The sequence below is a fragment of the Colobus angolensis genome, unplaced genomic scaffold (assembly GCF_000951035.1).
Source record: "Colobus angolensis palliatus isolate OR3802 unplaced genomic scaffold, Cang.pa_1.0 Scaffold78, whole genome shotgun sequence".
In the NCBI taxonomy this organism is placed as follows: Eukaryota; Metazoa; Chordata; class Mammalia; order Primates; family Cercopithecidae; genus Colobus; species Colobus angolensis.
The window spans coordinates 9,853,726-9,877,305 of NW_012121598.1; the positions used below are offsets into that span (position 1 = coordinate 9,853,726).

The 23,580-nt window shown below is 36.8% G+C and overlaps 1 protein-coding gene across 1 annotated transcript in view; it reads left to right on the forward strand.

The window, feature by feature from the left end:
* Positions 1 to 23,580, forward strand: part of UNC13C (unc-13 homolog C (C. elegans)) — a 408,420-nt gene that overhangs the window by 286,438 nt on the left and 98,402 nt on the right. The window contains exons 18-20 of the mRNA XM_011928645.1: positions 102 to 131; positions 12,783 to 12,871; positions 20,184 to 20,333. Coding sequence (XP_011784035.1) covers positions 102 to 131; positions 12,783 to 12,871; positions 20,184 to 20,333 — 269 coding nt within the window. The remainder of the gene's footprint in view (positions 1 to 101; positions 132 to 12,782; positions 12,872 to 20,183; positions 20,334 to 23,580) is intronic.

Consider the following 23,580-nt stretch of genomic DNA (forward strand, 5'->3'; position numbering starts at 1 on the left):
TATTTTTCACATCGAGAAAGTTGTCAAAAATGTGTTGTGTGCTGTGTCTGTAATGTGTCATGTCTTTGTCTAACATCTTTGACTTGCAATTCCATGAGCAGAAGAAGGAAGGAGAAAGATTCTTTTATGAGGTTTGTGATAGTAAGCATCTTTTCCCTTACCTGGCTGTTTCCTCCAACCTTCACTCCATACCTAAAGACCATTGCATTTTCTACTTATTCTCATTTGCTTGTTTGGAACAGACAGACAGTGAAATACTAGCTATGCACCTGCATCTTCCTGCCTGCCACAGTCTTCTCTTTCATAAACTGACCTAAGCATTCAGGGATTGAGGACTGGAGAAGGTGCTGAGAGGGAGGGTCATGAAGCAGGGTTTCTCCCCATGCCCTCATTCCCCTTGGAACAATCTCAAGGGCAGCTATGTCAAGAATATGTAGATAGATATTTCTGTTTAAGATTCCTTTACATTGTTCCTTCCTGTGGGAAAGTTTCTGAGATGTGCGTAATGCTAGGATGCATTTCAAAGTAAATATCCCTTTTATTTCTAAATTTATGTGGCTACAAATGTTTCTTTTAAGATTGGCTTCTTCCCATGTGATTTTGCTTTTAACCTCAAGGAGATGTTTTCTACACTTCCCCAATGTCTATTTCTTTTTCAGTATTTTGAAAAATGAACTTGCTATTTAACATTCTACAATGGAGAAACACTAGAATACATGTGTGATGATGCACAACTTTAAAAAAATGAACCTTTATGAGCTGTGCCTTCGTTGCAATCTCAGTTTTATTTGTATAAAATAAGGCCTCATTCCCTAAAGTGTGTTAATGCTTTATGTAAAGTTTGAGGCCATTGATTTTATTTTAAAATTATTCTGCTGAATTAGGTGAGCACAACCAATTAAGGAACATAACATGAGATTTCCTTTTCAATTTTACTGATGTTTTATATTCAGACTTGAAGTCCACTTCGCATTTAGAAAAATGATGAAGAAATTATTGATTTCATCTGGGAAATATTATCTCCTTTCTATAAATTTTAAAGCCCACAAATCATTTAAGAATAAAGTTCTATTTAAAATGTCATATTTCCATAAATTTCTCCTTATGCTACTTATGCTATTTCATTACTATTCTGTGTTTGAACTCTAATATGAATAACATATTGCTGAACTGAATTTAACCAGACAAATCAGACCTGTATTTAAAGGAAACCATATAGGCCAAGCCACTTGCTCATTAAAAATGTTATAAAGTGGCTTGTTCACCAATCCAAACTGAATTCCTTATTTCAGATAGAATTGCTGGTTTGAAATATACAGGTTTCACACTATACATTTTATTTCAAATACATGACTAAACCATATAACTCCTTCTGTTATTGAAGAAAATAATGAAAACAGAAATACTGAACTTGGTGCCTTCTCCCTTTAAAACTCTTGCAATGTCTATCTGATAAACTCCTCAGACACGATTTAAGAAGAAAATGTAATTAAATCAGTGAAATAAAATGAATGCCTAGCTTCTAACAATGTAATCTGCTCCTTTCTTTTTCTAAATATTTTTTTCATTTCTTTCCTTCCTTTCTCTACCCTTTTTTGTGATTTTCTATTTCTCCTGTTTTCTTTTTCTCCTATGCATAGATCTTTTCTCTTCTTCTCTTCCATTTTCAGCTCAAAGTTTTAGGTAGGGCCAGTCAGCGTTGGCATAGAGATTGATGAAGTGTCAGGAGGAAGCAAGACTTGCATTCAAGTCTGAGTGCATCATGTGTCCTCCCAGAAAAAGAGAAGCTTAATTGATACAGAATTATGATAGAGTTTCTGATTACTCTGGGGTCTCTAGGCAACAGAATTTCAAAATAATAAGCAGAGTTCTTCCAATATTGTTGTGTAAACATGGCAGTATCTAAATGGTCTCCTTAACTTTGGGCTTTTATAAAGATGAAAAAGGATTTGATTGAAAGTTACAGCATTCACCCTTTGATAGGAGAAAATTACAGAATCCACCCTTTGATATGCAACACGTGATACAGACATGTTCAGGGGCTTGTAAAAATTATACAGTGTGTTCCAATTCAAATTCCCATTTTTTCCTTGCAGTGGAACTGGTTGTAAAACCTTTGACTGGCATTATAACCAGTTCCACTGTAAATAAGGGAAATATTCCAGGCTAGACCTTATTCTTCTTTTAAGAGTTTCTTTTCATTTTATCCCCCACCATCTGTGCTGAAATACGTACTTCTTGCTATAAAAATTAAATAGCAAATAATTGCTGTGCACTTGCTCAAAATGGTTGTGAATGCTATGTGTTTTTTAGTTGGCTTCTAACAACAGCATTGCTTTCCTCTAATATTGTACTACCTGCAAAGTGCTGGCTGCTTACAGGCATGACTGTGTGCTGCTGCAGCTCCCTGCTGGTTTAACCTGATCACCGTGTAGTTGAGGCAGCTGTTTTTTCTTCACAGAATCAGCCTCTTTTCCCTCTGGAAATAGAAAGTGTTTAAAACCTTTATTCAGTGGAAAAATCCACTCTCTGTATGGGGTTCAAATGGAAGCATGGCTTTAACACCATGATGATCTTGGGATTATGTTGTTGACAATGGTTCCAAAAACAGTCACTTAAGCAATCATTGTTAGACAGTTGCATGCACAATATCCTATGGGCCATGTCAGCACATTTACTTTCTAATGCCCTATTTAGGGGGGAAAAAAAGTCAAAAGAGAAAAGCAAACCACTGATTTTCTTCTCCTGTAAAAGTGATTTTCCAACATACTTCTCTGCATACAAATCAGGGGCATGTTTTGGCATAACATCTCCGATTCCTCTAGAGAATATAAAAAAATAAATCACACAAATCATGAAGAAAAACTAACCTTGAGGGATGGAGTACAGAGTCTGTTTTTTAAAAGCACCTCAGGGGATGTTTTCTGTGGATACAGTTTTGGGAATCACTATAATAGCCAGCCCATGTTAGAGATGTACTAGAGCTACAAGTTAATTTACACTACCATCCCCGTACAATATTATGACACAATAACGACAAACTGATTATCAGGGTGCCATGTAATAATTTTCATTCATTGGTGAGTGATTACTTTAGGTTACATTATGTTAATAGCTTAATTATTTCATGAATATAATTGATTATCTATCAATTGCAAATAATTCCTTAGCTTGTATTCATTTTGTAACAAAAACATATTGCCGAAGCCCATGAGAAGGACTTATCATTAATTTGCAATCGAATATATACAGGTATATGAAAAAAATTCAAAATTTAATTTCTTTTCAGGAAGTTTTAAGATATGGATTTTGAAACTCTAAAGAACTTGTATTATGATTATTGATTTAGAAGGTGCATTAATCCTTCGCAATATTTTGTGGGTGCAGTCATTTTAAATGGTAGGATCCATAGTTATCCATCAGACCGCTAACTGTTGATGTTACTTCAAATTGTAGTTAGCCATTATTAAGACCTTAGGGAAACAGAAGGGTTCGTTTGTTCAGCTAAATTATTTTCATCTGTTGACCACAGGCAGCTCAATTAGGTAAAATGATACTGCTATTTTTATTGTTATGACTCAGAAAAGGATTGACTCTTCTGTGTCATATGCATGGTGGTAAAATTTGCCATGAGAGTAACTTCACATAAGTCCAGGCAGAATGAAGCCAAGGAATCTGGACCATAATCCCATTATTCTAAAAATATGTATCTTTTAATGGTCAACTAAATTATTCTTTATTTCAGAGATGTATATATATGTCGCTTTTAATTTTTAATGAGAAATTTGATGTGTCAACTAGAAATTGCAACTGACTGCCCAAAAGTGTGTGTATGTAGCTCATTGAAATTCACTGTAATACCTATTAGCCACATGAACGCAGTCATTAGCTAAGCAACCCTAGAACAGGAAGGGAAAACATTAGTCTTCATCATTTTTCACTTGCCACTACCCTCTCAACTTTATATGTGCTGAGGCAACAGGAGATGAAAGATCAGAGCTTTAAAGGAAATAATACTCCATGACAGTAGTTCTTCTTGAACTTCAGCGGGCATCAGAACTACCTGATGAGTTTATGAAAACACACATCACTGAACTCTACCCCCAGTGTATTGATTCAGTATGTTTGGGGCAGGGCCAGGTGATGTGCGTTTCTAAGGAATCTCTGGGTGATGCTGATACTACTGGTCTGGGGACCATGCTTTGAGAATTGCTGCTCTATGCTTTTTGAAAAGGAATAAGGCCAGGTGTGGTAGCTCATGCCTGTAATCCCAGCACTTTGGGAGGCCAGAGTGGGTGGATCACCTGAGGTCAAGAGTTCGAAATCAGCCTAACAGGGCAAAAACCTGTTTCTACAAAAAAATACCAAAAATTAACCAGGCACGGTGGCGGGCACCTGTAATGCCAGCTACAGCGGCCAAATTTTACGTTCAGGTTTCTAATCTGTCTCACCTTTTCTTAATATAGAGATATAGGTTACTAGTTAATAAGTTAATAAGAATTAATCTACTGTTCTCATATTTTCAGGAATTACAAAATATAGAATAAAGTAAATTATAAAGTATATATTAGCTAATAAAATAGACCATTTCAAATTGTCACATATCTTTCTTTCAGTTCTAAAACTGTTTTCTAAAGCAATTTGAAAAGTTCTTTTTATTTCGTTAGACTATCCATTGTTGCCTACTTGTATGTATTTTATCTGCAGGTGGGCAGAAGTTGGGGTACAAAATAAAAAGATTTTTTAACGCCTGGGGCCTCAAGGAGATTACAAGGTATAAGAGACTTGGTGAAACAATAATTAGACTAGAGATGCCTTTTAGCACTTACTGAAGGATATTCAGAAGCCAGCTGTTCCACGTCTTTCCACACCACCGTAAGCATCTCTTCCCCTTGGGGCTGACTGCTGTATGAAGAAACGATGTGAGCACACTGAATATGATGACAGAATTTACTCCTTCACTAATTCATTCAACAAATATTTATTTGCTGAGCACTTGTTATGAGCTGTAAATTTTATTAGGAACTGGAGATACATTAATTACTAAGATGCAGAGCCTACCATCAAAGAACTTAGAAGCTTTTAGGGGAATCAGAGCAATTAAAGAGATAAGGTTTGTGAGAGAAAAACAACAAGAACGCTTCCTAAATGTGAACATATCCTTCAGATGAAAGTTTACATTGTTACAACTTATCCTACAACAGTTCAGAAATAAACTCAAACCTCGCCTGTTGTTGTGTAAATAGAGGTAAAAAGGGAAATGTAATTTGGCTGAAGTCGGTAAAAGCAACCAGTGATAGCTTCATAGCACCAGATAATAAGGAGAATTGAGTGTTTGAAGTGCTGGCCTTTAATTCTGGCAACATGCAGAGACTGCCTGGTTTCTCTCTCCTCCTAACCATCTCTGCCATCTCTGCAATTAGATTTAATAAATTGAACTTAATGGAAAATTAAGAGAATAAGAAGGGCCAATAAAGCAAATTATATTGAAGTGATTTAATAAATATGTTTAATAATTTAGCACTACTACCACATAAAGTTTGGCTAACTGCTAAATTTGTGAGATTAAGAAAAGGCGCTACCGAGGAGGTTGAAAGGTTTTGTGGTTGGCGAGCCATGTCAAAATGAAATACAGACCCAGGCAAGTGATGCTTGTTAACCTCATTTCCCAGAGCATTTGAGAGAGCTCACAGAGTTACTCATATACTGCCAAGTCTCTTTTTAAACTCACCTCTCTCTGAACCTTAAGAAACTTAAAGAGAAAGGATACATGCCACAGCAAGGAGAGAGAGGAAGACAGTTTCACTCTAACTGCCGTCTTCTATAATAAATCTGTTTCATTGTCTTGTGATCACTTTCAGTTGCTCATGCCTGTCCTAACAAACCATAAATCAATGCCGTTACTGGTAAAATTTAACTGCCTTAACCCAGTCAATTCTCTTTTTTGCCCTGCTTAGCAGAATAGTCCTCAGGCACCCTGAGATAAGGGCTCACAGAGAACACTCTGTCCCCAGCACTTGCTGGTCAACAGGTCCTGAATTCGGTTGACCGAGTGGACTATATTCACATCGCCCAGCAGTGGTTTATAACACGTGAGAATGTGAAGCAACAGCCAAATGGGTCAGACAGAGTAGGACAGGGGAAAAGGACAGAACAAAATTCTAAACACAAAGTGTCCCATTGATTCTATTCCTAACTTATCCCTACTCAGTCCGTTTTCACAATTAGCCAATGGATGCAACATATAAACCCTAAGTTCCTTTTGCACTGTTATAAAACAGGGATTCATGTTTTTTAATGAACATTTGCAGAAGAGAATTTCTTCAGAGGAAATAGCTTCTAAGAATGCTGCTCTTCAGTCCCCATGTGGCTCTGAAAGCATAACGCATTATCTGTGCCTTAGTTTTAAAGATAATATATTATGCATTATCTGGAAGAACGAGGAAGTTGAACTATATGATTTCAGAAATTCTTTTTTTTATTTCTAAATTTCTGTCACTGTAATGACAATCCACATGTTAGCAATCCATGAAGCAGAGGAATAGCGTATGTGTTGTAGGTAAGAAGAGAAAAAATGTTTAAGAGAAAAGAATGTCCCATGACTCATATAAAGCTTGAAGGTGTAATTTTAAAAAAAACAGTTCATAGAAACAGAAAAAATCCAAAATTCCTTATATTCACTAACTCAAAATTATACTGAGTGAATTATAAAATGTAAGGCAATCTCTTTCTTTTTCTTCAGTTGTCTAGACTGAAGAACCTCATTTAACATATCTCAAAGACATTTCATTGATTCGAAGCACAGTGACAGTTGGATTTACTGCATACTCTCTTTAATTAGGATGGGAGACAGCTATTGATGGTCAACTTTTTGAAACCCAGAAGTTAGAAACATGAGTTTATACAACTGATACCTCTAGCATAATATTCATGCAAATCTGAATAGGATAAAGAAAATGCCATAGTCTGTCTGAAAATTGTCATGTAAGTTTGTGGAGTTTCTCCTTAAGAGGCATTTTAAAACGAAACAAAAAACAGGGTAGTATGGTGAGAGCTGGGCACATTTGTTTCCAGTAGAGAAAACCATGTATTCTTTTATTTCTGACAACAAACCACAGTATTCATGCTGACACCACAGGCTTATGAAGTGATTTAGGGCATTTCCAGGAAAGTACACTACTTTTAGATTCACTAGGGAATTTTTGCTGAATTCTCAGTCATATACTTTAAGTTGAAGTAGACTTTATAAGATGAAAAGATTCTGGTCAAGTTGAAGATTTGAAGGAAAATGATCTTTTAAAAAGAAAAGAAACAAAACGAGCAAGAGCCCAGATAAGATTGTGAGAAGTTGCTTGAAGCAATTCCCTGGTGGAAAGCAAGCTGGAAGGATGATAAGCAAGTGTCATGATCATATTTGGGTTTATAACACCAGTTAGGAGGACAAAGTGGGGAAACAGGAAATAAGAACACAATGTGTAGATGATTACAGTGGGCTGGAGGAGAAAAATTCAGAATCTGGAAGTGAAGAGGACAAGACAGGTGGATAAAACATTTCAGAGATAATCACCAATCATATCTGGTATCCAAGTAAATATGGAAGGAAGAAAACAAAAGTCAAAGATGACTTTCACATTTCTGCCTTAAACAATTGTAGGCCATTAACCAAATCAGAGGAAATGAGAAGATAAATAAATTAGGAACGGTAATAAGTTGTGCTTTGATATGCTACAATTGAAGTATGCATGGGCCATCAAAGTGGAAGTTTACTAGGTACTTGGAAACAGACAGAATTCTCAGGCATGCTGTTAAGAATATTGGTAATAGATTTGGGGTCTTTAGCATATGGGTGATAGTTGAAGCCGTGGGCATGAATTTAATTGCTCAAGGGAAGTATAGAGTAAAAAGGAAAGAAGATTGAAAAAGGAGAATTGAAGGACACTAATATTTAAGAGGTAGACAGAGGAGGAAAGTTAGCAGAAGACACAGACAAATCACAGGCAGTTTGAGAAGCAGGGAAGGACCTTGGGAAACAGCGAAAAATAGAATGAAAGAAGGCTAAGAAATATAAGGTCCTTGAAATTAAGAAATCATTGGTGACCATATGGAGACATGTCAGTGGCATATCCATGGCAGAGGCAAACCACATTACAGAGAACTAATAAATGTTTAGGAGAAAAGGATGTGGAGTCAACAAGTTTGACACTGTTGTAAGCAGTTTGAAGATAAAAAGAAAGAACGATATTGGCTAGATGTCAATGAGAATGTAGTTCCAAATAAGTTTGGCTTCTCTTTCATTGTCTATTGTTCATTTTAACATAAATGTTACCTGAGCATATTTATAGGATAGGGTAATAAAATTAATGGTAGAGGGAATGAAAAGGGAAAGAGATAATTGATGGAACAAAATCCAAAAGAAGGAACCAAGAGTGCAAGTTAAACAGCATTTTTCTTGGAAATAAGACTTTTTCATAGAACGAGAGGTAAAATTTTTATTTATTAATGTTTTAATGCAAAAATATTGGAGAGTTTGAAACCCACCAGACTAAGGATTAAATTTTGGCCCCTGGGGAGATGGCCAGGAAGTTACCTTCCTTCCTTCCTGATTTGCACTTCTTTACGGAAAATAACAGACTGCTAGCACTGATGAGCTGAACACAGGAAAGATAGCTTAGTAGCCTGTAGGAAATGAAGGAAATGAGATAGTAATAAAGACTGTGGAGAAGAAATAGAATTCACACTAAAGATCCTTAATTTCTTCTATGCAAAGTCTATTTTTCAAGAGTTTGTATTGCGCTATCTAAAGAGTTTAAATGACTTTGCCACCCATTGGTTGTAACTCTAGCAAGAGCTTGAGGGTCAGTTTAACAATGGCTGCTGTAAGAGAATATATAACATGTATTTTCTTTAGATCTCTAGGGAAAGAATCTGTTCTGGAAAACAAACAAACAAACATGCAGTGTAGGTATGGTAACCATTCTTCTGAACTAAACAAATAGCAGGGAAATACCTGACATGGTCTGGCAATGAGAGAGAGATTTGAAATTAGGATTAACTTGATAACTCTGGACTATATGGTTTTTAAGGAATAAAAGACTTCTGGAGCAAAATATCCTATTCATAATTAATGCAAGGTATCAGTCCAAGGAGATGAAGATGATATGGGACTGCTTCTGTGAGGGAATCTGTTATGCTTTTGTCTATCCTCACTTCCTTCCTCAACATGTGATAAATGCCCATGCATGCAGGACACTGGGACAGACACCCAGGACAGAAAGGTATGAATGAGTTCTATGGAAGAGGTAGATGTGTAAGAGAACATTTAGAGAGAACACTGCATATACAGTTATAGTAAAAAGCATAGTCAGTTTAGAAGCTAGATCTACTAACTGCCTAGGGCAAGCTACACTTGGGCAAAAGTTTTCAAAAGGAGGTAATAAGTGAATTATCTTTTAAAGAAAAAGGAAAAGCAAACCTTAAGGAAAATAACTTAAAAGATGTCTTTGCTGGTCAGGTGTGGTGGCTCATACCTGTAATCCCAGAACTTTGGGAGGCCAAGGGGGGGTGGATCACCTGAGGTCAGGAGTTCAAGACCAGCCTGGCCAACATGCTAAAACCCCTGTCTCTACTAAAAGTACAAAAAAATTAGCCAGGCATGGTGGGAGGCACCTGTAATCCCAGCTACTCGGGAAGCTGAGGCAGGAGAATCGCTTGAAACCAGGAGGTGGAGGTTGCAGTGAGCCAAGATCGGGTAACTGTACTCCAGCCTGGGCAACAGAGCAAGACTCCGTCTCAATTAACAACAACAACAACAAAAAAGTATTGCCTACCAGCTGTCTCTCCCAGACAAGTTATATCTATTACCACAGCTCAATGGTATAAAATACCTCAATGGTATAAAACTCAGTTAATACCTATGTGAGATTATAGTTTTTCTGATTATCTGAACCATACATATTTTGGCAGCCTAGATTTTGGCATTTTCAAGCCCTTCATAGAGTGGGGAATTAAATCTGTCTTAAAAACTGTATTTTAAATTCAGAATTTAACTCAAAATCCTTAAATTTTCATTGTGTATATTCCTCTTTACATAGAAACTTTATTTATTTAGCCAGCCAATAAAGTTGTTCAGATACACATGCTAAGTGAGTTTCTACTTTAGAATAAATTAAACTGTGACTTATGAATATTTGAAATTTTTCTGTTCTTTCCCTCTTACTTTTTGCTTTTAACAATAACTCTAAATAATGATACAAAAAGATTCAAGATAATTTTGATGTTATACTACTCACATAACTAGGATAAGGTTTAAACCTTTGAAAAAATAGATTGCCTTTTACCTTTACAAAGTACCCAGTATTTTTTAAAATATGCTATTGATAATTTAGGCAATGAGCTCTCAACTCCCAATCTATTATTTCTTAAAATTTTACAAAATTTGTAGGAGTAAGAAAAACATCCTCAATTTGGACACATGAGGTAATGCAGAAGAACCCAAGAATTGGTAGTTTTACTACCTAAAGAGATTGTTTTATTATTAGATAAGTATGATATTTATGTACATTATGCTCATTATTGAAAAAGATCTGCAATTTACAAGCGCCATGTACATCGGTCTCAAAATCGCTTTGCCTGTTTTAATGGTGTGATATAGATTACATAAACATCAAATAATTAGCTGAAACTAAGACTTTTCCTTTTGTGGGAGGGACTGGTTACATGACAGAGACATTCCATCTGCACCTACTTAGAAACATACCTGCTGTGCATCCAGAAATTAAAACTGTCATCCAATGTTCAAATCGCTGTAGTCTGGCAGTTTTAGGTTGTCAAGTAATAATTATTTGATAAGAAATATCTATTCACCAAATACCTAAGGTGGACTAAAATAATTTTATGAGAAAATAGCATAATTTTGTGCAAGTGACCTATGTAGCCATTTCTATATGACTTTGAAGTCATTATCTGGTGACAGTCCTACCTCAATGTGAACAAATTACCTCAATGTGTATATTAAACTAATAGGAAAACCAAAACACATTTTAAATAAGAAGCAGCCCCCATTTCCTGAAGAAAACGCTACTTTCAGAGCGATTTCCTTGGAGGTGGTAGAGGAAGCGGAGAGCCTGAAGAAAGCCAAATGGGAGAACTTATCTCTCATCCCTCTTCCCCAACATTTTTATCCAATGAAATCAAGGTAAAATTGTAATTAGCAGAATAACAAGAAAATATAATTTTAAAAAATTCAGCCTGCATGGTTCCTTAAGATTGGAGTGGAAAATCCACATATGTTTTCTTGGTTAAGGGTTAGGGAGTGATCGTTTGTTAGGCAAATTGTGATTAAATTCACTATCCGTATCTGAAGTCTTTTTAAAATAAGTATGTGCTATCTAATTGTCTTCCTGAATTACTTCCCTGCAACTGGTTATAGTTGAATAGAACTCTTAGAAAGTATGAGGCTCACAGATATGTTAATTTTCTCACTCTTACAGAAGTCTCTCTCTGTTATGGTAGCCTGTGTGTCTGGACAAGAGCTGTCAGCATAACTGATTACTAAGACAGAAAAAAAAAAAAAGATACAAGGAGTCCAGAAAAATCACATTGCCTCTGATAGAGGGCAGAAACTAATCAATCCTGAAAATTACCTGGATTTGAGTTAACACTGATATAAAGGATTGGTTTGATATAATTAATAAAGTCTCAAATGCCAAATGCAATATTTGATTTTCATTCCAATGTTTTTAGTCATGTTACTACAACTTAGAGTTACCCAGCTGCAGAGAGGTATAAATAATTCTTCTTCCTAGCAGTTCCTTAGTATCAGAAAGTACTTTTGGAGGAATATAGGACTTACATCCAATGCACACATATAGGGACACTTCTTGGTTCTGTATCGGCTCCCAGAACTTTCAACTGATATTAGGTCCTATATCTAGTTGGCATTCTTAGATTCTCTTACTTATACTAAATCATGCTTTAATTCGTTTTACTCCCTAAACTTGGCTTTATCCTGTCCTCTTCTTTTCAATAGTAGATCAGCTTGGGCAAGAACTAATGACAGTGATGGTAGGAAACTAAATTTCTAAAGGTAGAAAGAAAGAAAGAGTCACATTTCAATTTCAGAGAATATTTCAAATTGCTATTTACATGAATTTCTCTCTGCTTGAGACAATAGATCTATTATCCTGACTTTCAGCTGTAAATTAGCAACCAGGAAGAAAAGTCAGGCCTATCGTCTCCAGAAAAACATGGGAGTGCTTGGATACCTTGTCTATCCTATTACTCTTAATTCCAAAGTTGGGGAAATATGAAAACACCTTTAAATAATGTACAACACAATGTTCAAAAGTTAATTTTTAACAATTTTTATTCTTAATGTGCCTATTTATTTACAGGGGTATTGAAGATTTAAATATATTTTGAAGCAGCACGTACATTCAGCTGAAGTATAAAAGGTTTTCGAAATTATGGAATTATCATGTTCTGAAGGATATTTTTGTCATGCCTTGCTTCTCATTGCTATAACCAACAAAGGCTTTGCTACCTAGCTGTTATTTGTATGCATGCCTTGAATTTCAAATCATTTTTTGTCTATGAGAACCCCTCGGTTTCTTTAAAGTTTCCTAAATGTTTAGATTTGATTTCAAAGACCAAAAAAACAAAAGAAGAAAAAAAAGTTTACGTATTGTTTGAAGTTACCATATAATAATCAAAATGCTTGTAAGCGAAACAGAGGCATGCTTTCTCAAAACTCCAAAGTAATATTGTTTATGGTCTCTCTGCAGCTAGATTCTGAAGCTAGTACTATTCTAAAAGAACTGCAGGTTAAGCTCAGTGGAGTCCTGGATGAGCTCAGCATCACGTACGGTGAAAGGTAAGTGACCTCTGTTGTCATTATCTAAATTAGATAATTAGGTGTCAGCTCATAATATTCTTGCCTTCAATGCTGTTTCCTCTGACTGACTAAATCTATTTAACTTCAAGACCCCATCTAAATGTCATTTTCTCGGAAACGTCTGTTATGACACCACAATCTAACAGTGCTGTCTCGCTACGCACTCCCTAGAACTCTGTGCATCCTTCGGCCGGATAAGACCTATAACACTATCCTCTAAGTCATGTTTTTTTCCCACACTCAGGACAGAAACCGTATCTCATAGCTATATGCAATTCTAGTGTTTAGAGCTTGGTGACTGGCTATTGAAAGACTAGAGAGGGAGGGAAGAAAAGAGAAAAACTTCACATATATAAGAAGTTTGAGTTGTATCCATACCATACATATCAATGTGGTTGCATTCAGTATAGCTGGATCAACAACCCTATACCAAATTGTCAGGATTCTTGGATTTAGGGCTTAGCAATCTGAATACAACTACCCCATGCAAAGGAGTTTGGAAACTACTGATATATCTATATATTTTAAATGCTTATTAAAACTGGCTTTATCTGTGATATGATTCTAAAGAAAGGTAAGTTCACCCTAGTTAAATTTCACTTCAGTTCTGTAGGAAAAACTATCATCTCATCAAAATGTTAAAACAGATAGGAAAGAAAATACATTTTTTTTTTTTTGAGACGGAGTCTTGCTCTGTGGCCCAGGCTGGAGTGCAGTGGCCAGATCTCAGCTCACTACAAGCTCCGCCTCCCGGGTTTACGCCATTCTCCTGCCTCAGCCTCCCGAGTAGCTGGGACTACAGGCGCCCGCCACCTTGCCCGGCTAGTTTTTTGTATTTTTTTTAGTAGAGACGGGGTTTCACCGTGTTAGCCAGGATGGTCTCGATCTCCTGACCTCGTGATCCGCCCGTCTCAGCCTCCCAAAGTGCTGGGATTACAGGCTGGATCCACCACGCCCGGCCGAAAATACATTTTTGAAGAGGTTCATTAATATAGAATCTGCTTTAAATAGTAGTTCAATAATTCATGTATTATTTTAAAATATGTGTTCAGTTTTCAAAAGAGACTATAAAGATTGTTCTTCAGGGCTGGGCACGGTGGCTCACGCCTGTAATCCCAGCACTTTGGGAGGCCGAGGCAGGTGGATCATGAGGTCAGGAGATCGAGACCATCCTGGCTAACATGGTGAAACCCCGTCTCTACTAAAAATACAAAACAAACAAAAAACAAAACAAAACAAAAAAAATTAGCTGGGTGTGGTTGTGCGCACCTGTAGTCCCAGCTACTCGGTAGGCTGAGGCAAGAGAATGGCGTGAACCTGGGAGACAGAGCTTGCAGTGAGTCAAGATTGCATCACTGCACTCCAGCCTAGGTGACAGAGTGAGACTCCGTCTAAAAAAAAAAAAGAAAAAAACAAGATGGCTCTCTTCAGGTAGGGACTATCTCTGGCCACCACTCATCACCTATTGTTGTGTTTTAGAAAGATCCAGTATTGATAAACATTTATCAATTAGTTATGCCATTTTTTAAATGAGAAAGACAAAAGAGTCTGAAAGCATAATATTTTTCTTCTTAGATGTAGGAATAATGCAGAGTGAAGAATAATCTCCCACTTAGACTTCTCTTCATCATCAGAGGTGTGTCCGTAACTTCCTTAAACAAGGTGGCCTTGTCTTCATGGAACTCACCTGCAGGGCTCAACTGCTGAGCCAGAGCAGCCTTGCTGTGTTGAGCCGAGGGTAGTCACCCTGCCTCTGCAGTGTTGTTAGCTGACTCTATGATCCTGTCTATTTCATCTGGATGTTAGTCAGCAATTTCAAGGTTCTGTTTACCTGAAATTGGAAAGACATAGATTGTTCCAGAGATGTGGGGTTCATTGACTCTGACTTGGGGTGACACTGAGAGATGAAGAGGCCTTTGCTGAGTCATTTCAGGCTGCCTCTCTTTGTTCCAGTTGCAAATTAACATGTGGTTAGCAGAAAGACTGTTGCCTTCAGCCACGGAGGCAACATTAGAGATTATTTAGCAAAGTTAGGGGGAGAAAAAAAAGAGGTCAGGAATAGCTCGAGTTGTCCAGAACTTTATGGAAAATAAAATGGCTAAACAGAGTAGAAACTAGAATATAAGTAAAATATAATTAAATTATTTTCTGTAAAATACCTAAATCATTCTGAGGATAAGTGCTTTTTGTTTTGTTTTGTTTGGGGAGGTGGAATATTCAGGTTATAAAGTCTAGAATATGTTTCTGATTTGAAAGATACCTGGATAAACCACAGTTATGAAAGAAGAGTAGTGTCCTTCGGAGGAGACTTGAAGAACTTTATTTGTATGAAGTCAGCTCTTTTAACCTAAATAGTAAAACCTTCGGCTACCCAGAATCCATTTATTCTTGATTTTTTAAATATAGGAAAGAATTTAGTACTTTGTTCAATTAGGGTTTATTAGGACTATTGGAATACATGGGCCACGCGTCACACTTTCCTCATAAAAAGTATAATTATGATATCCTTGTTCTTATGTTGCTATGGCTTGATTCCTCACACTACTAATGAGGTCTGTATTATACTCTCAGGGTAGAAAAGTCTCCAGTAATCAATGTGATCATGCTGTGAAGTCAAAATGCATAATTTTAGTCTAAACCTACTCTTCTTAAGGTCTAAATTGGCAGTGTAGAGTTTTAGAATTAAGTGTATAACTAATTGTAAAAATCCACTTGATTTTATGTTATTAAAACTCAAATAATTCTACTATATGCAGCTGTTAGGATGTCTTTGCTGTAAAGTCAGAGCTGATGGAATACTATGCAGCCATAAAAAAGGATGAGTTTGTGTCCTTTGTAGGGACATGGATGCAGCTGGAAACCATCATTCTTAGCAAACTATCGCAAGAACAGAAAACCAAACACCGCATGTTCTCACTCATAGGTGGGAACTGAACAATGAGATCACTTGGACTCGAGAAGGGAAACATCACACACTGGGGCCTATCATGGGGAGGGGGGAGGGGGGAGGGATTGCATTGGGAGTTATACCTGATATAAATGATGAATTGATGGGTGCTGACGAGTTGATGGGTGCAGCACACCAACATGGCACAAGTATACATATGTAACAAACCTGCACGTTATGCACATGTACCCTAGAACTTAAAGTATAAAAAATAAATAAATAAATAAATAAAAAAGAAAACTGATTTTTTACATAATAGGAACATAAATATCACACCTCTTGTCCAGTCTGTCCCCCTACCCCAATGCTCTAATTTGAAAATCAGTGCAAAAGAAAATCACTGCAAAATCAGTCTATCTCCCCACCCTAATGCACTGATTCGAAAATCAGTGCATAAGAAAGTAGTCATTTCAAAGGTGATTTTTACTACAGCCAGCATGATCATTGATGACCCAGTGGTAAATCAACTAGTTCAAAATATTTTCAACGTGATTTACCTTCCTTTTCAATTGCCTCAAGTATCTACTACCTTTACTTTGATTCAATACACACTCCACCACAAACAACATCCCCTTCCTCATTTTCCCCACCATCTCGTGCACCCTCTACCTGACCAAAGTTCAAAGGCAGCTTCAGCCAGATAAAAGTGAAATAATGAAGGATTTAGACTCTCTTGGATGACAGCTTGGAAGAGAATGTTCCTTTAAAGCCCATAAATACGCAGAGAGCCAAGAAATGAGACAAATTAAAGGGGCCAGCTGAGATGCAAGGATCAAGGAACCAAATGTAAATGCCAAGTCCAGAGGGGAAAGAATGGTGTCATCAACAGGAAAGAAATCCAAGAATGCAGGAGCCAAAAATGGAGACAGATCAAACATGATGGTAGAAGTGGAATCAGTCCTTGAATATGTACACAAAATTATGAATAAACATATGTATAACCCTGCTATTAAAGGCCCAGAATCAAGAAAAAAACCCGAGTTGTGATAATTTAACATTTATTAAAATTTTTCCATATTAGGCATGGAAATATGTAGAATGCATGCATGAATAAATAAACATCTATATTTTATTTAATAAAAGCATTATATGGTGAACATTCCTAAACTTCTATTTAAAATCTGAGGAATTTATGCATTTGGATACTTCTCAAATACTAACTACATAATCATTGTGTGTGGAGGAGGAGAGGAATGGGATTGAGTTGACTGCAATACTAAAATGAATTCCCTCCTTCTCCTCATTACCATTCCAATGATTTGACCATTTTCCAAGCTTTCATTGATCTTCATTTTCCTAAGTAGGTTTTTCTTGCCTGCCCACCACATGTGTTATCATTACTCCTATTGTTGGAAACCTGAAATAGCAGACAATATAAAGAAATGGTGGTGAGGCTAAGAGTCTCTAAGATTTGAAAATCCTACTACTTGCCACTGCTTGCTTAGGAAAGAACCATCAAAACTGGTGTAGGGGATATACAGAATGAAAAAAGTAATACAAAGTATTACTCTTCGCGACATTTAAATTCTTAGAGTGGATGAGGAAATAGAGGTAGGTGGAAGGAGATGGTCCATTAATGCATTCAAGTCATATTTCTTTTTAATAGCTTTATTGAGATATCATTACCATATAAAAATTATGTATATTTAAGGTATACAACTTTGTTTTGATACACATATCCATTATAAAATGGTCACCACATTCCAGATAATTAACGTATCTATTACCTCCATGGAGTTGTCATTTGTGTGTTTTTGCGTGTGCATGTGTGTGTGCTGAGAACATTAATTTAAGATCTGTCCTCTTAGCAAATTTCAAGTATATCATGCAGCAGTTTTCACTATTGTCCCAATATTTCTTGCACAACCTCTTTGTGCTAAGCATGTCATCCTGTGCCATGGTATGGGCATGCAGCCCTGAACAAAACAAAATTCCTGCTCTCATGGGGCTTACATTTGAGGGAGGGACACAGGCAATAAGCAAATAAATTATGCAGTGCGTCATATAATGAAGAATGCCATTGGGGAAAAAAGAACAATAAGGGAACAGAGATTGATAGGAATGCCATTTCAGCTTGAGTGAACAAGGAAGATTTCTCTGAAGTGGTATTTGGTATATGCCTGAAATAAACCAGGGACCAAGAGAGCTATGAGAATTTCCTTCCATGGCAGAGAGAATGTAACAGTGGCCATGAGATAAGAGTGTCCTCAGAGAATTCTAAGAACACCAAGAAGTCTATTGTGGCTGGTCTGCAATGAAACAGAAGGAAGAGTGGCAAGAAATGAGATCAGTGAGATTGCCAGCACCAGATTATGCTGGGCTTTCGGTCTGTCAAATACATCTAGAGTTTTTCTAAGTGGAGTTGGAAGCTATTGAAGATTTTTAGCAAAGGAGAAACACGATCTGGTTTTTATTTTAAAAGGCTATCTGTAGGGGGTTGAACAGAGACAATTTAGGAAATTACTGCACAGGTTCAAGTGGGAGGATGGTAAAGGGATCTATAGCGGCATTTTCGGAAGTAATAATAAATCCTCAGATTTAGGATACATTTTGCTGATAGGTTGGGTGTTGAGTATGAGAAACTCATCAGACTTTGAAGTGGAAAGATTGCATGGGCAGTTAGATAAAATAGTCTAGAGTCTGCGTTAGAAGTCAGGTCTGCAGATGTGAATTTGGGGACCACCAGTATATAGATGCTATGGAAGCCATGGGACTAGATATGATTGCCAAGAAAGGGATTGTTGATGGAGAAGCGAAGTGGTCCAAGGATCAAGCCCAGAAGATCACTGTGTAGGATTTCCAAATAAAATACAGAATACCCTCCGTTAAACTTGAATTTTAGATACATAAGGGATAACTTTTAGTATAATTGTGTTACAAATATTACATGACCATGTTTGTACTAAAACATTCACTATCTGAAATTCAAATTTAACTTGGCGTCCAGTGCTTTCATTTGATAAATACAGCAACTTTACTCCAATGGTTAGAGGTCAGGCAGTTGAGAAGGAGCAGCCAGTGAGATCAGAGGAAAGCCAAGAAGGTGTGGAGTCACAGTATCCAAATGAAGAAGGTATATCCAGAAGCCTAGAGTGTTTCTTTTTTATTTTTTAACAACAAACTTTATTGAAATATAATTCACATACCATAAAATTCTCCCATTTAAAATATGCAGGTTAGTGGTTTCTAGCATATTCACAGATTTGTGCAACTCTCACCAAAATCTAACTTGAGAACACTGATATCACCACGAAAAAGAAATCCCATGCCCATTAGCAATAAATCCCATTCCACTCTCCTTTCCAGCCCTAGGAAACCACTAATCTCCTTTCTGTCTCTATGGATTTGCCTATTCTGGATATTTTATATAAATTGAGTCATATGTGGTATTTTGTGACTGGCTTCGTCACTTAGCACAATGCTTTTAAGCATATGGTTGATTTATATGGTGGCAGTGGCAGTACATAATTTTTCTTTTAACTTTTATGTTCAGGGGTATATGTGCAGGTTTATTACATAGGTAAACTGGTGTCACAGGGGTTTGTTATACAAATTATAACACATCATCCAGGTATTAAGCCTACTACCCATTAGTTGTTTTTCCTGATCGTCTCCCTCTTCCCACCCTCTACCCTCCAGTGGACCCCACTGTGAGTTGTTCCCCTCCATGTGTCCATGTGTTCTCATCATTTAGCTCCATTGTGGAAGACAGTGTGGCAATTCCTCAAAGACCTAAAGACAGAAATACCATTTGACCCAGCAATCCCATTACTGGCTATATACTGAAAGGAATATAAATCGTTCTACCATAAAGACACATGCAGGCATATGCTCATTGCAACACTATTCACAACAGCAAAGTATGGAATCAACCTAACTGGGTAAAGCAATATGGTGCATATACACCATGAAATACGATTCAGTCATAAAAAGGAACAACATCATGTCCTTTGCAGGCACATGGATGGAGCTGGGGGCCATTATCACTAGCAAACTAACACATAAACAGAAAACCAAATACTGCAAGAGTCTTTCTAGAGAGGTCGTTTTCCCAAACCATGGTCAGAGGAACCTCTCAACTGTGGCTATCAGATGTGGGGACTGAATGAACCTCCACTCAAATTAATTCAACCTGAAGAACAGTACTTTTATCTGCCTTACTTATTAGTATTACACGTAAGATTTCATTGCAACAAAAATTTTTGCCGTTAAACAATGAATTTGAAAACTCATGAGCAGGGGAATTCATACCAATTGAAACAGATTAGAATCCTAGGGTGAAATTGAAACAGGATCAGGCAAAACGTATTCTTATATTCTAGAATTTATATTCTTTATTTTTAGTTTCCAGGTTATAATTGAAGAGTGTATAAAACAGATGAGTTTTGAACTAAATCAAATGAGAGCAAATGGAAACACCACATCTAATAAGAACAGTGCAGCAATGGATGCGGAGATTGTGTTAAGACCTCTCATGGATTTTTTGGACAAAACGTAAGTTTTTTTGCCCAGTTTCCTCTTTACTTATTGCCCTAAATTTGACTTGAAGGCTTTAAGAAAAATATTGATTTCCTCTGTGTAAGGCAGCAGTAAAAGTCTTTCTATAGAAATAAATGAATTCAAAAATAAATAAATAAATTCATTAAAAAGCAACATACCTTTAATTGATTACTACATAAAAATAGAAATGACTTTGTACAAGAAAGGAAAAAAAGAGAGGAAATAAGTTTTATAACTAAGGAGGTTGCTGTTCTGAGGCAGAGAGAGATTTAGAATTTCATGCTCCTTGGATAACATATTGTTTTCAATCCTCCTGGACAGAGAGAAAGACTGAGCTGAGTCCAGAATATCTGATTTCATGTCAGAAACCTGACAAAAAATAGAATATCACAGATGTGACTGGAATTAACTTAGCTCAGAGGCAAGCAGATGGCTGCCTGACCCAACCTTCAGTAATGATTTATTGAGTGCTCACCTATATCAAACCATATTCTACGCACTGGACAGTGATGAAAAAGAAAGCCGAAGTCCCTGATACCATGGAGATTACAGTTTAATGGTGGTGGGAGTGCATGGGAATGCAGGCTGTTATGACTGACTAAGACAAATTCTTAACCAGAAAGTTTGGTTGGTTGCTCTGTTTGTTTTTAAGGTGTTTGTTCTGTTCCTACTCTTAGAAGTTCTAATTTAGTAAGTTTGAGGCAGGGTCAAAGCACCTATATTTTGTAATGTGTCCATATTTGGGAATCATTGATCTAAAGCAACCAGACACATGATTTCTTAAACAGTGGTACTCAAAACCAGAACTGAATGTAGAAGAGAAAAGTGAATAATAATTTTGAATGCCTACCAAGGGACCAGTGTCATATATGTTAGTTTATATATGTTATCCCATTTATTATTGTTGTGGCAAATTAATATCAAAAGGACCAAGATTTAAATAAAAGAGAAATTACAATGTCTTTCTTTAAAGACAAGGACAATAGTCACCCCACACGGCTGCTGCTGCCACCAGCACACGTAGACACCACCTCATTGCTGCCATCAGCCACTGCCCCAACAAAGCGCTTTGGCCAGCACTCTCCATCAGAGTGTTGTTACCAGAAAACCTTCACCCCTCCAGTGCAGCAGGTGCTTACCCTTGAGGAGAAAGAAAACAAAGTAATGGGCCTTGTACCAGGTCCCAGGGTTAGAGCATGCAATCTAGGAATGCCAATCTAAGCCTTGACCCCCTGAAATCTTCCAGAAATGAACCCAGTTGACTTTGACTGACCCCAATGTATACCACAGTCAAATCCTCAAAGCCTCAAGGGCATGAAAGAATATAAAAGCAAAAAAATGCCATTCAAACAACAGCAACTTCAAAGATTAAAGGAACATTAGCTCATGCAGATGAGAAAGAACCAGCATAAGAACTCTGGCAACTCAAAAAGCCAGAGTGTCTTACTACCTCCAAACAACCACACTAGCTCCCCAGCAATGGTTCTTAACCAGGCTGATGTGGCTGAAATGACAGATAAAGAATTTGGCATCTGGATAGGAAAAAAAAGATGAAAATTCAGGAGAAAGTCAAAAGCCAATCCAAGGAACCCAAGGAATCTAATGATACAAGAGCTAAAAGACAAAATAGCCGTTTTAAGAAAGAATCAAAGTGATCTGATGGAGCTGCAAAATTCACTATAAGAATTTCCTAATATAATCAGCAGTCTTAATATCTCCCCTGGGAGATACTATACAAGATAACCACACTGTCATCAGATTCTCCAAAGTCAATATTAAAGACAGCTAGAGAGAGGGGGCAGGTCACCTACAAAGGGGATCCCGTTATGCTAACGGTAGACCATTCAGCAGAAACTCTACAAGCCAGAAGACATTGGGGGGCTATATTCAGCATTCTTAAAGAAATTCCAAAGAAGTATTTCATACCCCCTCAAACTAAGTTTCATAAGCATAGGAAAAATTATATCCTTTCGGACAAGCAAATGCTAAGGATATTTGTTACCCTAGACCTGCGTCTCAAGATGTCCCTAAGGGAGTGCTAAACATGAAAATGAAAGATCAATACCTGCCAACACAAAAAATACACTTAAGTACATCAACTATAGACACTATAAAGTAACTGCACAATCAAGTCTGCATAACAACCAGCTAAAGACACAATGACAGGATAAAATCGCACATATCAATATCAACCTTGAATGTAAATGGGCTAAATGCCCCACTTAAAAGGCAGGAAGCTGTCTTTAAGAGACTCATCTCACATGCAATGACACCCATAGGCTCAAAGTAAAGGGATGGAGAAAAATCTACCAAAAAAATGGAAAACAAAAAAGAGCAGGGGTTGCTATTGTAATTTCAGATAAAAGAGGCTTTAAACAAACAATGTTCATAAAAACCCCAATAGCATTATATAATGATAAAGGGTTCAACTCAACAAGACTTAGCTATCCTAAACATATATCCACCTAAGACTGGAGTATCCGGATTTATAAAGCAATTTCTTAGAGACCTATGAAAAAACATAGATAAATACACAATAATAGTGGGAGATATCACCATCCCACTGAGGCAGATCATTGAGGCAGAAAACTAACAAAGATGTTCAGGACCTAAACTCTACATTTGACCAAAAGGACCTAACAGACATCTACAGAACACTCAACCCAACACAAACAGAATATACATTCTCCTCATCTGCACATGGCATATACTCTAAAATCAATCACACGATCAGCCACGAAACAATTGTCAACGAATTCAAAAAATTTGAAATCATACCAACCACACTCTCAAACAACAGTGCAATAAAATTAGAAATTAAGATGATCTCTCAAAACTATACAATTACATGGAAATTAAGCAATCTGCTCCTGAACGACTTTTGACAATGAATTTAAGACAGAAATCAAGTAACCCTTTGAAAAATTTAAAAGGAAAGGAATAACATACCAGAATCTCTGGGACATAGCTAAAGTAGTGTTAAGAAAAAAGTGTATAGTGCTAAACATCCAGATCAAAAAGTTAGAAATTATCAATTTAACAACCAAGAGAAGCTAGGAAAACAAGAGTAAACCAACCCAAAAGCCAGCAGAAGAAAAATCACCAGAATCAGAGTTGAACTGAATCAAATTGAGAGATGAGAAACCATATAAAAGATCAATGAAACAGAGTTTGTTTTTTGAAAGCATAAATAAGATTGGGAGACCACTAGCTAGACTAATAAGGGGAAAAGTGAGAAGAT